Here is a 15574-nt window from a genome sequence, read left to right as displayed (position 1 = left end):
CTTCCTTCCTTCCTTCCTTCCTTCCTTCCTTCCTTCCTTCCTTCCTTCCTTCCTTCCTTCCTTCCTTCCTTCCTCCTTTCCTTCCCTTCTCTCTTTCTCTCTCTCTCTGCTCCAATCCCATACCTCTCCTTACCGCCCTTCTATCTCTATATTCTCTGTCTCTGTCTCTCTCCATATCTTTTGCTCCTTCTCTGTCTCAATCCCTATCCCTATTCCTCTCCTACATCTACCTCTGCTAGCTTTCTGTCTGTCTGTCTGTCTGTCAGTCTTTTACTCTCAAGCTGGATTGTGTTCCCTATAGGTAAGATGAACACAAAAAAAATCACAATTGCCAAAATTGAGTCTTTTTTTCTTTATTAATGTTACCTGCTCAGCTCCTGAAGTAATTTACATTCAGAGTCCCACCATTCTGTCAGATGGGTTAGAGGGCCATGAAAGGAGGATTGATAATGAAGATAGACTTAGTTTTTTAACCTTGGCTTACAGGACTGACTTATGGTCCATTCTCTCCTGAGAAGCCACTTCACAGTCTCCATATGAATGTCCACAGCTGAGCACATCTGCAGTTCTAGGCTTTGCTGCCACAGCTATATCTTGCTGAACAAATATGATGTCAAAACATTCTTAGTGGTTCTGTCCTAAGACAGCCTTTCTTTTCCGTCTAAATGCTTTGCAAATGCAGAATTGGGCAAAGGAAACTCACTCCTAAGCCTGTAATGTTTACTGCTTCTCCCAAATAGAGCATAGTGTGTTTCTGTCATTGTTCATTGAGAATGAGAAATATCTTTGTCTGGATGTGGAGACAACAGGCAGGTTTTTGTTCTGACAAAGTCAGAGACAGACATTCAGGAATTTGGAGCAAACATGGAGCTGTCTCCCAGTCTACTCCCAAGCTTGTTTTAGAGACTGTATATCTCTGTTAAGTGCATCCCACTCTTTAAAACACTAGCCCCTCTGGTCTATTCTTTTCACAACTGTCAGGAAAATTTTGTCATGTTGAAGTATCACCATGTTTTCTAAAATTCATACCTGACATCAAACATGTCATGGAATCATAGATACATACAGCTCTAGAGCCTCATTCTTCATGGTCTCTTGTTTTAGTCTTGGTTCTCCAAGGTACATGGGTTTTTTTTTTTGCTTGTTTGGGCTTGATTTTGTTTTGTTTGCTTTGCCCTGCTGAGTCAAACACAAGCCTTGCACATTCCAGGCAAGCAGTGTACCATGGAGCAGTGCCTCAGACTTTTCTTTCAAGCTTCTGGGCTCTCTGATGATGGAGCCTACAAATATAGCCTACAAATGGACTTGGAAAATTCTTGCTCTCATTCTAACTTAAGCTCACATGGTAGGATCCTTCAGATTGGCACTCAGGTGGCCCTTCCTTTCTCCAGGATCTACCTGGACAAGAGCCATATCAAATCCCAAAGAGACTTTGTCCCAATCCCAGTCCTATCCTTGGCTACATTTATCATAGTAAGCTATACATTTAGTGATGTATGTTCCTCCTATAATGGCAGGAATTGTATCTATTTTTAGCATCTGTGAACCATTTACCAGCTGACATCTGACACACAACAGAGGCATTCTTTATGTATATGCTTGTTGTTTAAATAAATAACTTTTCTTGCAAGAAAGTTCACTGTTTACTTCATTTGCTCCTAAAACTTTCAAGAAAGTGACAGTGTCACATATTAATAATCGCACCCAGAGCAGGTTTTTCCACACAAAATTGGAGCCAGACATTTATTTATCTCCTGTTTGCTTTTGCTTTTCCTACTATATTTGCAGACACTCATGAAAGCAAAGGCCAGGCCATCTCAGCCCATCTTTTCTTCCAGTTCAATCTGTCTGTAAAGAAACAATGACTCAGAAAACTAATGAACCAGGCTCTTCTAAATGATAGCAATGATTTCACCGCTAGTGGTTTTTCTATTAGAGTTATAAAATTGAGTCCAAATGAAGGAAATGCCTATGGGCAAAGTACCAAAGACAAAAAAAGGATCTAGAAACACAAGGCAAAATATCACTGCCCAGTGTATATTACAGGTAAATACCAGCAACAGTGATAGAGATTGAAGGAATAAAAATAGAAACTTGTTTTGTTGGAGTCCTGATGAAATGGGGAAACTAATGATGAGCAATCAGACAATCTAGGTATTACCATTGGAAAGATACTGACAAGGATATCCTCAGGGTAAGTATAAGCACTTAGTAGGTCCTCACCTGGCACATTCTATTCAATGTCTTCCATCTTTACTATAACTATGAGAAAAACCATTATTACTTCTATTTAAGTTGAAAATATAGACTCCCAGGTGCCAATTAACTTTAAGCCACAAGTGAAACTCTGTTATTCAAAGGCCAAAAACATTTCCAACCAAATACTTCATCTAAGCAGTCTCCCTCGTCTATTTTTACCTGTGAAGTGTGGGGTAACAGCATGAAGGGTTGTTGTGATCATTATCTCCGTGTAATTCCACATGGAGAATGTCTGACAACCAGTTGGCTTTTATTAAACATTATTTTCTGTTCTCTATGTTTGGTTAATAGGATCCTTACAGAGTTCGTTAAGAACTCCAGAAAATGGGTTACAACCTCGAGCAATGGGAAGACTCAAAAGGAAGATATGCTTTATAAAGCACATATCACTTCATTCAACATCAATATCACCAGTGTGGAAGCTTTCTGTTACCACAACAAATACCATATAGCCAATTTATAAAGAGGAAAGGGTTACTATGGCTTCCATTATTGGAGGGTTTAGTCCTGTTGCTTTGGGGTCTACGGTAACCTAGCTCATCATAGCAGCAGTGCCTGGTTTAACAGTTCACCTCAGAACTGGGAAGCAAAACAGAGGAAGAGAAAGGAGCTGGAATTCCACTACCCCTTTAAGAGGCTTACCTCTTAAAGGTTCCATCATTTCCCAGTACTGCAATGGACAGGAACAAGGCCTTTAATCCATGGGCCAAACTATAAGTTTTAATATATTCTCAGTGGAATTCTAGGCTTAGAACTAGCCAGCTTCCTAAGGGACATCAGTATGAGAAGAAGACCAGAACTTAGGTGTCTCTGGACTATTGGACCAAGATTCCTCTCATTATCACATAGTATCAAAGCATACAGATAAAGGGTTGATTTTCAGGGCCTCTAAAAACAGGAAACATATTAGCATACCACATAATTTTACAGAAGTCCTAATTAGCATATATGCTAATGTATGCTAATATACATGTACTTGTTATCAAGTAGCACATTTACTCATCCAGGCACATATTACATATATGCATTTTATCCCCCCCATTACATAGATGACAAAGTTAAACTCAAAACAATTGAATTATTTCCTCTATATTAGGTATTTTAGATAACACCTAAATATAAAATCTTGAAGCTACCTTGAAGTAGACATGTGCTCAGTAGAGTCTTACTGAGTTTCTAAGTTGATGACAATGATCCTTGTTTCTTCCCAGGCCAGCCGCTTGCTGTCAGATGTCTTTGGATGCCTTGACCACAGACAGCCTCTCTTCAACTGGAGGATATCACCCTCCATTTCATATGGGCCCAACTAAGCAATGCTTCCCTCCCAAAGCTCTTCTTTTGAGCTATTAGAACTCTCCTCTGCCCAGACACTTGTTCAATTCTAACCTCTGATTCATTAGGTTCACCTGGGGAACATTAATAAACAGGATTTCTGGAGCCCTCTTTCAGGGAATTTGATACAATAGAACTATTAAAGACAATCATGTGCTGGTGGCTTATGCCTATAATTCTACCTACTCAGGAGGCTGAGATCTGAAGAGGCCAGTTCAAAGCTAGTCTGGGATGGAAACGCTGTGAGACTCTTATTTCCAATTAACCACTAAATAACTGGAAGTAGAGCTGTGACTCAAGTGGTAGAGCACTAGCTTTGAGTAGAAAAGTTCAGGGACAGAGCCAAGGCCATGAGTTCAAGCTCTAGTACATACATTAAAAAAATAAAAAAGAGCTGGGTGCTGGTGGCTCATGCCTGTAATCCTAGCTACTCAGGAGGCTGAGATCTGAGGATCGTGGTTCAAAGCCAGCATGGGCAGGAAAGTCTGTGAGACTCTTATCTCCAATTAACTATCAGAAAACCAGAAGTGTCAAATGTCTCCAGTGGTAGAGTGCTCGCCTTGAGCTGAAGAGCTCAGGGACAGCGCCCAGGCCCAGAGTTCAAGCCCCATGACTAACAAAAAATGACTCTCATACCTGGTTGGGGTTAAGAACCTATGAATAGATTTGTGTGCATGCCTCTTTCCTACCAGACCGTAACTTCTCAAAGTGGGATGAGCATTCTGCATGTTTTATTTTTTATTTCTCACATGCTGAGACCAAAGCTGAGATATAGTAGGGCAGATAAGACAACACTGTGGGTAGCGAGCAGAGCCTAGACTGTGGGAGCAATCAGATGACATAGTAGGGACAAGTACCAATATGCCATGTTATAGAGCTGAGGGAGTTATGGGATCTATCTACACAGTGGAGGCTCAGTCTTACAAATCCTGACATACCATATTTTAGCTATATGGTTTTGAATAAATTATGGAACCACCCAAATCTTTGTAAATATCACTTATCATACTATTTTTATGAGATTTGTGTGATATGGTAACTCTAAGCTATTTAGCACAAGGCCAGGCGTATGACACCCCCCCCCCTCCACTAATTGTGTTGGAAGGCAAACCATCTCATCAACAAAGAACTATGAATGTTCTCTATGTGACTGTCACTGTGGCAGCAGTGGGGTTGGAAAAGAAATACTGTGATGCCCCATTCATCAGCTATATATCTAGGTTCTGGTGCTAGGTATCTTCTAGCAATTTCTTCATCCTCATAATAAATGTCTTGATATTTTACTGCTAGAGAAGGAAGTATACCAGTTGAGTAACTGAAAGTCTTTCAGGTAATTATCAGTGCAGTAACTAGTACAGTGCTGGTTTGTCTTGCTTAGCACATTTTTTTTACTGCCTTAATACTAGGACTTTATATAAATATTCATTCACATTTGCATTCTCACAATCTAAAAATGTCTATTGTGTGCCTACTCTGGTACTGGAGATATGAGAATGAGTAAGACAGAAAAGGCTCTGTTTTCATGCAGCTCATTGAAAAATATTGCAACAAAGAAGTAAGTGGATCTATGGCAGGTTCAGTAAGGTAAGTGTTGTAAAGGAGAGGAAAGCAGAAAAACAAAAAAGGGCAAAAATAAGAGAAGGGATAAAGAGAGACAGAGATACAGAGATATTTAGGACTAGAAGTAGAGGGAGGTAAAGAGAGAGGGGCAGTTGGAGAGGGAGGAAAGACAGAGAGATCGAGATTTAGGATTTAGATGGAAATTCTGGGAGAGGGGGAGAGATTAACATTAGATAAGAAGGCAAGGAAAGGATTTCCTGATGAAGAAATATTTGAGTGATAGATATAAGAAAAAAATGATTGAATTCTTGGTATTTTTAAGAGGTTAAGCCAAGAGGAGTTACCACTGAATTTAAAGATCTGAGAAAGAAAGTTTTTGGCTAGAGTAGTAGCTGGGAGAATGGAGTTAAACTAGAGAAGGATTGTGGACAAACAGGTATGTATCTATTTTTAGAAAGGCAATAAAAAATTCCGTCTTGAGATTTCTGATATGCAACTGAATGTACACATCTGCATTTTAGGAAAGAAGTTGGAGTGGAAGATATAAATGAAGTAGAGGATTCTAAAGACGTGGGCATGGATGAAGACACCTGAGACCAAACAGATTTCAGAGAATACCAAGTTCTGGACTCCAATGTAGGATTTATAATTCAGAAAGAAACTAGGAAAACAGCTGAGGAGTCTGAGAAGTGCTGATTAGCGAGTGAGAAAGCACTGGAGTCTCAGGAAGGAGGCAGCGATCATGGTCAGCGCACCGAGAGTTGTCAGAGGAGGCTGACAAAGGACGGTTGGATTGTCCATGTGGTAGCCCTTGGTGTTGCTCCCAAGAGCCCTTTGGGTGGTACAATGGAGGAGCGACAAAGGTGAGCGTAGATGGTTCTTTCAAAGCAATGGGTTGGTGGCTGCAGGAAGACGGAGGGTCACAAGGTGAGCATTTAAGGTGAGAGGGTTACAACATGGTTACAGACTACAGTGAAATGAACCAGCAGAGAGGAAAACCCTGATCCATAGGACAGAGTTCAGGTGTGCTTCACTTGAGACATAAAGGGGGATGGGATCCAGCTCCGTAGTGGAGGCTCTGCCTGGCCTGAGAGCAGGGCAAATCCATCCATTGTGCATCCATTTAAAGGACATGTTTAAGACATGAAGCAATAAAGAATGCAGGACTTTGGCTCACTTAATCCTTATAAATCCTGTACCTTGAGTTTTTCTGTTTCCATGCTCCAGAGAAACACAACATAACTTGGGAAGAGATTTTTAGATGTAGGTGTGCATGTGAGATGAGAGAGATGATGAGAAAATGAGTAGCTAGGGAGAGCTGGAGTGGGAGGGATGTTTGATGTGGGCTATGAAGAGTGGGTTGATTCTAAATATGCAGAAGGGAAGAGAAGATACTTTTTTATTTTTGTCAGTGGTTGGGCTTGAACTCTGGACCTGGGCGCTGTCCCTCAGCTCTTCAGCTCAAGGCTGGAACTCTACCACTTGAGCTACAGCACCATTTCCAGTTTTCTGGTGGTTTATTGGAGATAAGACTTTCCTGCCTGGCTTGGCTTTGGACCAAGATCCTCAGATCTCAGCCTCCTGAGTAGCTAGGATTACAGGCGTGAGCCACCACTTCTGGGTTGAGAAGATACTTTTTAAGAAATGAAAGTAAGAATTATATAAATATGAAATGAAGGCATACAACATATTAATACATACATGTATTAATGTGTGTATCCTGGAATAAACTGCATGGGATCTAGTTCTAGCCAGTGCTCTGATGGATATGTGACCAGCTTCCTGTGGCTTTCTTTTCAGGTCTTGGAGTTTGAACTTAGGTGGAGTTTGAACTCATGGCCTAGCTGATGTCCCTGAACTGTTTTTTTGCTCAAGGCTAGCACTCTACTACCTGAGCCATAGCTCTAGTTCTGGCTTTGACTAATTGGCGATAACAGTTTCATGGATTTTTCTGCCCAGGCTTGCTTCCAACCATAACCCTTAGATCTTAGCCTCCTGAGTAGCTAAGATTACAGGATAAGTCACTGGCACCCAACAACATATTTCTTATGTAAAACATATGCATCATAACAGTATTCACCTCATAGGGTTGTTGTGACAAACACATGTATATGCACACATTTATGTGGAAGCCTATATCTATATATAAACCATATGTTTTCCTTTTTTTTTTTGCCGGTCATGAGGCCTGAACTCTGGGCCTGGGTGCTGTCCCTCAGCTCTTCAGCTCAAGGCTAGCACTTGAGCCATAGCACTAATTCCAGCTTTTTCTGCTTATGTGGTGCTGAGGAATCAAACCCAGGGCCTCATGCATGTAAGGCAAGCACTCTACCACTGAGCCACCTTCCCAGCCTTCTGTTTTACTTATGTTTGTACTATTAATTATGACATAATGAAGAGCTGGGAAAATGTGTGTATGTGTGTGTGTGTGTGTGTGTGTGTGTGTGTGTGTGTGTGCACATGTGTGCATGCACGTACATGTATACACACATCCAGCTAGCTTGTTTTGGGTAGCTTTAGTGATAGAAGAAGATGTTCAAGTAAATTCCTCCATTCTCTCATCTGCCTTTCATTTAGGAACAATTATCTTTCTTTTTTGTGCTGTTGATGAGGCTTGAACTCAGGCACTATCCCTTAGCTTCTTAGTTCAAGACTGGTGCTCCACCATTTGAGCCACAGCTTCACTTCCAGTTTTTGGTGGTTAATTGGAAATAAGTGCCTCACAAACTTCCCTACCTACACTGGTTTCAAAATAAGTTCTCAGATCTCAGCTTCTGAGTAGCTAGAATTACAAGCATGAGCCACTTGGCTAGGAAGGGTTATCTTGAACATCAACTCAGAGTCAAACTATTGAGTGCTAAACCAGAATGGAAAGATTGAAGATGAATGAGTCAGAATCCCTGTGTCCAGGAGGCTTTTGGCCACCTAGCAGGCCAACCTATAAACAGACCATTTCAATATAACTGAAGGCTGCCCTTATACCACTCAGAAGGAATTGTGCTCCGTGATGTAAATGTTAGAAGCACTGACTTTAGACTTAGGTAGTTTGAACTTGGGGCTTGGCTCTGCCACTTGACTTAGGAGGAAGTTATGTTGGTTTCCTACTGATAACATGGAGATGCTGTGTGAGGAGCAAGTGAGAGGTGACTGGTCTTCAGCACATAGCTGGAGGTCACAGCGTTGTAGTAGCTGCTTCTCTTGTCTGTGTTTCTTCACACTGTAATGGTGGCTTATGCAACTGATACAGCATCACCATCTTTGTAGTTGTTAAATCTGGTCTTTACCTGATTTAAGATTGCTTTTCAAGGATGGCAATGTGACAGGGTCAATTCTGGGAAAGGAAAGAGCACATGGCAAGGCACTTTGCATTTGTCCTTGTGGCAAAGAAATCCCTCTTGATTGCATATAGAACCATAGATAAGGCCCTCTTGTGTGCTGACAAATTAGACTCACCAAAAAGTATCTGGCAAGTTTCTTTGACTTCACTGATTTTTCCATGCCTGTGGGGTTCTGCCTTCCTCTATGCAGACTTAAATGGTTTCTTCCTGGCTGTGATTGGGATTTTGTTCTCCTAATCTTAGTCAGTTTTCTAGATGAATTTCCTCCTAGTAAGGGGAAGGGACTTATGTGATCATTTAATGAGGTCCACAGAGAAGGGAAGACAGGCCAAATGTTTTCTCACAACTCCGATAGTGCATCGGCATTATTTGCCTGACATTTTTCTGTTTGTATTCTCTTACTTCAGGACAAAGATAAGCATGGCAATGCATTCATCTCCTACAGTATGCCTCCCGAATGATGTTACCCACCCCCCACCCACAGATAGTGATTAAGACAACTGGCATTTAGGAAGGAGGTGGTGCTTTTTTGGAACGTTTTCCACAGACAGTTTTGATTTTTATCCACACAATAATGGCCTTGGTATTTGTCCCAATTTCACTTGATTAGGAAAACATACTGAGTGCCTCTTTTGCACCTGGCATTGTCCTTGCACTGGGGTACGAATGAGAGCAAAATTGCAAATGGGTTCTGCTCCCACCAGCAGGGAAAAAGACATTATCAAAATAGTTTATCTAGGACCACAAACTAGGATACAAACTCTGATGGGAAGACATCCTGATGTAGGCGTGGCTGAGTGTCTGAGAGGGCTTCTCAGCTGGACCTGAGAGTTGAAGGCTTGACTGAAACAAGGAGATGGGACAGAGAGGAGAGAACAACATCCTAAAACCCTATGGTTGGCCAGAGAATGGTAAGGAAGCAACCATGACCTCCCTGACAGGAGGCTAGACGTGAAAGAGATGGGTCCAGATAGGAAGTCAGGCCGGCAGTCAGTCAAGGAAGTCAGGCAGGTAGAACATCCAGGACCTCTTAGACTATGGAAAACCATTGAGAGAATTTAAATATGAGTTGTGTTTGTGCTTCAGGGGTCTGCTTCAGGAAGAACAAAATCTCTATCTGATAGATAAGGGAAAAAAAAAGAAACAGAGAAGTTTGAAGGGCCAGTGAGGGAAGCAAAAGGAAATAATATTGCTGACATGCACATTCTTGATTTACGGTGTGCTTGAATGTGTATAAAACATGCCTAGATAATGCTTCAGACATAATAAATGCAATGTAAGGGAAAGCTGATCACTATTATGACTATTATGAACATTCTCTGTATAAGACACTATAAGGAATATTAATTCTTATATTTTATAACGGGAGTAACAGATACCCAGAAAGGTTAAGTAACTACTCATACCACCACCCAGTTGGTGACAGAGTTGGAAGGCCCCCATCTCCCTCAAAGCAAATCCAGGAAGTAAACTCAGGTCTTCAAAGTACAATAGCTCTGTCCTCTATGAAGCTCAACTTAGGGAGATTATTGAGATCCTCTGTATAAATTGATGTTCACAGGAATTTTTCACAGATTATTTTTACTTTCTTTTTTTTTAAGGTAGTATTGGTGTATGAACTCCAGGCCTTGTGGTAGGCAGGTTCTCCTATTGCTGAACCATACCTCCAGCCTTTTATCTTTTTCTGTTGGTTTTTTTCTGAAATAGGGTCTTGCTTCTCTGTGCAGGCACAGCCTGAGATGTGGTTCCCCTATGTCCAACTTCCTGTCATAGCTAGTGTAACAGGCACACTCGACTACAACTAGCTCTCTGTAGGGAAGGGGTTTTATAAACACCTCTGTCCTGGCTGGCCATGAACCATTATCCCCCTTAATCGAAACTTTCCAAGAAGCTAGATTACAGGCATAAGCCACTAGTACCCATCCATTTTTTTTCACGTTCACAATTACTTTAAAAGTGAAGTTTACATTTGTAGCTTTTCCAGAATAATGCCAAGACTGACACAATTGCTGGAAATATGGAAAGAAAGTAAGAGAGAGAGAGAGAGAGAGAGAGAAGCTCAGACATTCTGATATTTTTCTCTTCCTACAAACTTTAAATAGAGTCACTAGTTTTTAGAGATACAATGATGTATCATTACTTATAATGAAATAAATAAAAAAATTTGAATATGTGAGAAAACACATGAAAAATGGAGCTAAAGACGTAGTGCATGTTCTGTGCTGAGCTTTAAAAGGAACATTATTTAATTGTCCCAGTTAATTCTCATCATCCAAAGTAGGAGATCTTTCTTTTCCATGTGATAGATGAAATTATGCACAGAGCAAAGAAGTGATGTGGCCCTCTTTGCCTGGTATCTAACTCCTCAGACTCCTGCCTTTTCTACCATCTCCCAGAGCTTCACCCATGAGGTAATTCTGACAGATGTCATTATTCTTACCCATTATCTTCATTAGGTTCACAGCAAATTTAAATACTTGTTGCACCACCCCCTCTGCTAAGAGTGAGTGAAGCAGAGATTGTATCCTTTGAGACTAATTAGCATTTTCATTTTGATGAAAATAATCAGTACAATTTGATGTGTGTGTGTGTGTGTGTGTGTGTGTGTGTGTGTGTGTGTGTGTGTGTGTTTGCATGAGTGTGTGTGTGCATACCCGCGCCAGTCCTGGGGCTTGAACTCAGGACCTGGGCACTGTCCCTGAGCTTTTTAGCTCAAGGCCAGTGCTCTACCACTTGAATCACAGATAAATTTCTAGCCTTTGGGTGGCTAACTGGAGAGAAGAGTCTCATAGACTTTCTTGCCCAGGCTGGCTTTGAACTGTAATCCTAAAAATCTCAGCTTCCTGAGTAACTAGGATTATAGGTGTGAGCCATTTATGCCCAGCTAAAATTTAATTTTAAAACCAAGTTTGTAAACCTTTTGGTGGTATGGGTTTTTTTTTAAAAAATCTATATGATATAGGATATTTAATCTGATTAATGCACAAGACAGCAACTGAATAGACCAAATGTTTTGCTTCTTAATGATAATCTGGGAGGAGAGACAAGAAGGGAACCAATGAGAAACACAGAAGCTTCTAGATGGCTGCCTATGAGAATTTATGTCTTTAGTGTTTGGAAAGTTCAAATTCTAGAGATTTTGATCCTCGCTCCCCTCTTTCTGTCTCTTCTCCGTAACATACACAGGGACTTATGTTTATTTTCTCCCCATGAGGTAGAAAAACACTTTCCCCATGGGTCATTTCTTTTAGCCATTAATACAATTTTAAAGGAATCTGCAACTGTAAAACAAACTATGAGATATTAATGTCTATGAAAAATGCCATTTTCATTTCTAATTCAAATGTCATTATAAACATCGATTCCCTCGTGTAGGGGGGTCCTGGTTGAATTATCACTTTATAGTATGATATATGCTTCTCGTTCACAGGTATAGCTCTCACTGTCAGGCTTCTACTCTGAGGATGGCAAACATGCTGATCCCCAGCCCCATTCCAGCAGACAGTAGAGATCTCAGGTTGAGTCACACTCCTTACCATCCCCCACCTTCTCCAATCGAGTACCACTTGTAGGACAATCTCTAGGCCACTTACATTTTATGAAATTATTCTTTTTTCAAAAATGTGTCAGAGCTAGAGAAATAGGCAGATCGCACAGAGAAAGAGGCACAACCAGCTACAGGCCAGAGAAATATTGAATTCTGCAATGTTTAGTTGAATAAGAATTGCCAGTTTGTTTATGAGGCATGCACACACACACACATGCACATAGAAAGCACACATTACATGTATGCATGTCATGCCAAACTCGAAGGCAGAAGAACTAGAGTGCAGCAGAAACTGGAGCTGGGACATGTATATAAGGTTCAGCTCACCCTTCCTTTAGAATATTAACTTAAGACCCTCACAGTCTCCATTCCCAGCAACTGCTAAAAGTCAGCCATGTACCTATTGCTTTGCAACTTAACTGGAGACTCTAAGTGAGCCAATCCAGCAACTGGCACTGCACAGTCATAAACGAAGCTAATTCTATTCTATTAATTGCTTCCTTGGGCATACAGCAAGTTTATTACACAGATAGTGACAAAACAGAGCAGAACCACTGAATTTCTTTTTTTTTTTTTATCTTAGTACCAGTTCCAGGGACTTGTTTGCATGATAAATGAAACAAGGGAAATCGGCAACACATTTCTGTATTATTTTCCCAGCTAGCTGTTAGCTTTGAGATCACCTTTATAACATGATTCTGAGCTTTAGAAAACATTTCCCTCTCCATGGAGGAGGCAGGCTGATTCGGGAGGAGCAGCTCTAACTCTGTCAGATACAAGCTTTTGCCAGACATCTAGTAGCTAGCTACAGAAAGCAGCCTCAGCAGAACCTGTGGGAAGTCAGACACCAGCCCACTTTGTCCCACCCACCCAGACACTCTCCCTCTCTGGTCTGTACCTTCCGTGTGGCAGCTGGAAGAGAGGATGGTGTTCGGAGGTCTGAAGATGTAAGGCAGGTAACGAGAGAAGCATTTCATCTTCCAAATAAAAAATAAAATTCTAAATACAAAACCAGTCTGCTGAATCCATTAGGATTCTCTCGGCCTTTAAAGCTGGCTACATCACCAATATGTTTATGTCGGTTCTCTCCCAGATCTGCAAAGCTGGGAAGCCCGAGGAGGAAGAACTGGAGATGGGTCCCATTTTGCCATCAGCGCCAGGAAGCACTGCCTTACATTTCTGCATGCAGCTCAAACTCAGAAGCCCCCAATCAAGCCAGGAGAGAGCCTCTTCATTGGCTGCAGGATTGCTGAGTAAGTCAGACCTGCCTGTAAACACACGCTGCTGAACTGCTCTGCCTGAAACCTCTACCTTCTCCCGTCGTGGCCAGTTTCTTTTAAGGCACAGAAATCCAGTAGGATATGAGAATACTGAGGATAAGTGACCATCTCTTGTTCAGCTGAAAGAGCAGATGAAACAAAGACAGCACAGTATTCTGCCCTGGAGGGAGATGGCTGTTAAATGGAGCCACCCGAAATGCCATGGATCTCAGGAATATTAAAGTACAGTGACATGAAATAGGTCTCTGTCCTTGCTTAATCTAGATTAAAAAAAAACCCACACAAAAAAAACACAATACCAAAGCCTTAACAATGGGACCATTTATCATTTAGGTGACACCAAAAGCTGGGTTGAGTAGTTGGTGACAGAGGGCTAACACAGACACATTCTGTGTTCCACTACAGCATTTTATCCCCCCACCCCCCAGCCCCTGCCAGCATTAGCACAGAAGCAGTAACTTAGCTGTAAGTTACCCTGTGCACAATATAAATCTACAACACAATTCATGACCCTGGTTTGGCATGCGAAAATCTGGAAAGAGTTAAATGATCCTAGGATCAAATGACCTTGCCAAAGTCTCACTGAGATGAACAAATGGATAGATGTTTTAGGTGGAGAGATGAATAGAGGGATAGATGTATGATGTATGGATAGCTAGAAGGATAGATGGATCTAGTGGAGGAGGGAGGGAGAGAAAAAGGGAGGCCAGGAAGGAGGCTGAGAGAGGGAGGGAAAGAGAGAGGAAAGGAGTAAGGACGAGAAAGAGTTTAAAAGACATGAGCAACCACCAAGTACAAGTGACTCGGGGTGAAGACTAGGTTGGTTTGGAAGCCTCTGCCCTGGAAGTTGAGCAAGTGCAGGGCTTCAGCTTGGGATTTATAAGTTCTATCAAAGGCACTATTGTATAAGATGGAGAGAAAGAGGTGAATGTCCTTTGTGCTGCACATAGAGAAACAAGGAAGAGATTTAAACAGTCTGTAAAAGAAAACAAGTGAATTCCCAATAGAGGTTTTTGAAAAATTAAAATTAAAATACGAACATATGCCTTAAAATAGGGTAGAATAGTTTTTAGGCCTTTATAAGTTCTCCTCTTTACAAAAACTACTTATCCTCGAAGAAATGCTGTGTTCTACTCCAGAGAGAAAATACATAATTTGGTATAAAAGCCAAGCGTGGTAATGTAAATAATCTCTCACAAAGCTTCCATCTCTCTAATTTTAGTTTCTCATGATATGAAGACCAAATGTTGGCTGAGCCAGGCTACTTCATCCTGTAATGGTCAAATAACTTCTTGAGACTAAGGTGGACCATCCCAAGTAAGATCTGGTTGGAATCCCAGTGGATTCCCTTGGTGTGTGTGGGGGGGGGGGGAGTTAGCCCAAGAACCTGTGAGCCTCAATTTCTTCATCTGTCAAATGGGTTCAATGACAAAGGTTTCCTATATATTCTTTTTATATTTTTTATTGTAAAGATACTATAAAGAGGGGTTACAGTTACATGAGTAAGGTAATGAGTACATTTCCTATCCCTCCTTTGTTTTTCCCCTACCATCCCTTCCCTCCCCACCTCCCTAACTACCCCCCCCCCTTGTCTCCATGAAGTTGTAAAGTTTGTTTTCAACATAGTGTCTTGTACATCTCATTGTTACAATGGGTCAACCTGTATCCTTATTTCAGCATTTCAGTATTTCCCTTCCCCTCCTCAAATTAGAAAAATGTATATACAAGATGCAGGGCACCAATAAATAAGTGGGCTAAAGACTTAAAGAGAAACTTCTCTGAAGAGGAAAGAAAGATGGACAATAGACACATGAAGAAATGCTCAACCTCCCTAGCCATAAAAGAAATGCACCCCAGTAAAAATGACTAGAATCAAGAACTCTAATAACAACAGATCCTGGAGGGGATGTGGACAGAAGGGAACCTTACTACATTGTTGGTGGGAAGGTAAACTTGTTCAACCACTTTGGAAAGCAGTATGGAGGTTCCTCAAAAGACTCCACATAGAGCTCCCCTATGACCCAGCAATCCCACATTTGGGCATTTACTCAAGTGATCACAAACAAGACCATATTAAAGTTACCAGTACAACTACATTTATTGTAGCATTATTTACCATATCTAAGATATGGAACCAACCCAGATGCCTCTCAGTAGATGAATGGATCAAGAAAATGTGGTATGTATACACAATGGAATTCTATGCCTCCATCAGAAAGAATGACATTGCCCCATTTGTTAGGAAATGGAAAGACTTG

General features: G+C 41.2%; 1 protein-coding gene across 5 annotated transcripts in view; it reads right to left on the bottom strand.

Annotated features, from left to right (window-relative positions):
• Ppp2r2b (protein phosphatase 2, regulatory subunit B, beta) overlaps positions 1 to 15574 on the bottom strand; it is a 473748-nt gene that overhangs the window by 412046 nt on the left and 46128 nt on the right. For 2 of the 5 annotated variants that reach the window (XM_013025501.1, XM_013025504.1), the window contains exon 1: positions 12935 to 13399. The exons of the other annotated variants lie outside the window; for them this stretch is intronic. In XM_013025501.1, the coding sequence (XP_012880955.1) occupies positions 12935 to 13008 (74 nt within the window). In that variant the 5' untranslated portion in view covers positions 13009 to 13399. Of the gene's footprint in view, positions 1 to 12934; positions 13400 to 15574 lie in introns of those variants that run through there. 5 annotated transcript variants of the gene reach the window in all.

The sequence above is a fragment of the Dipodomys ordii genome, unplaced genomic scaffold (genome assembly GCF_000151885.1).
Source record: "Dipodomys ordii isolate 6190 unplaced genomic scaffold, Dord_2.0 Scaffold85, whole genome shotgun sequence".
Lineage (NCBI taxonomy): Eukaryota > Metazoa > Chordata > Mammalia > Rodentia > Heteromyidae > Dipodomys > Dipodomys ordii.
The sequence above is the reverse complement of the archived record's forward strand: the minus strand, read 5'-3'. Positions and strand labels throughout refer to the sequence as shown.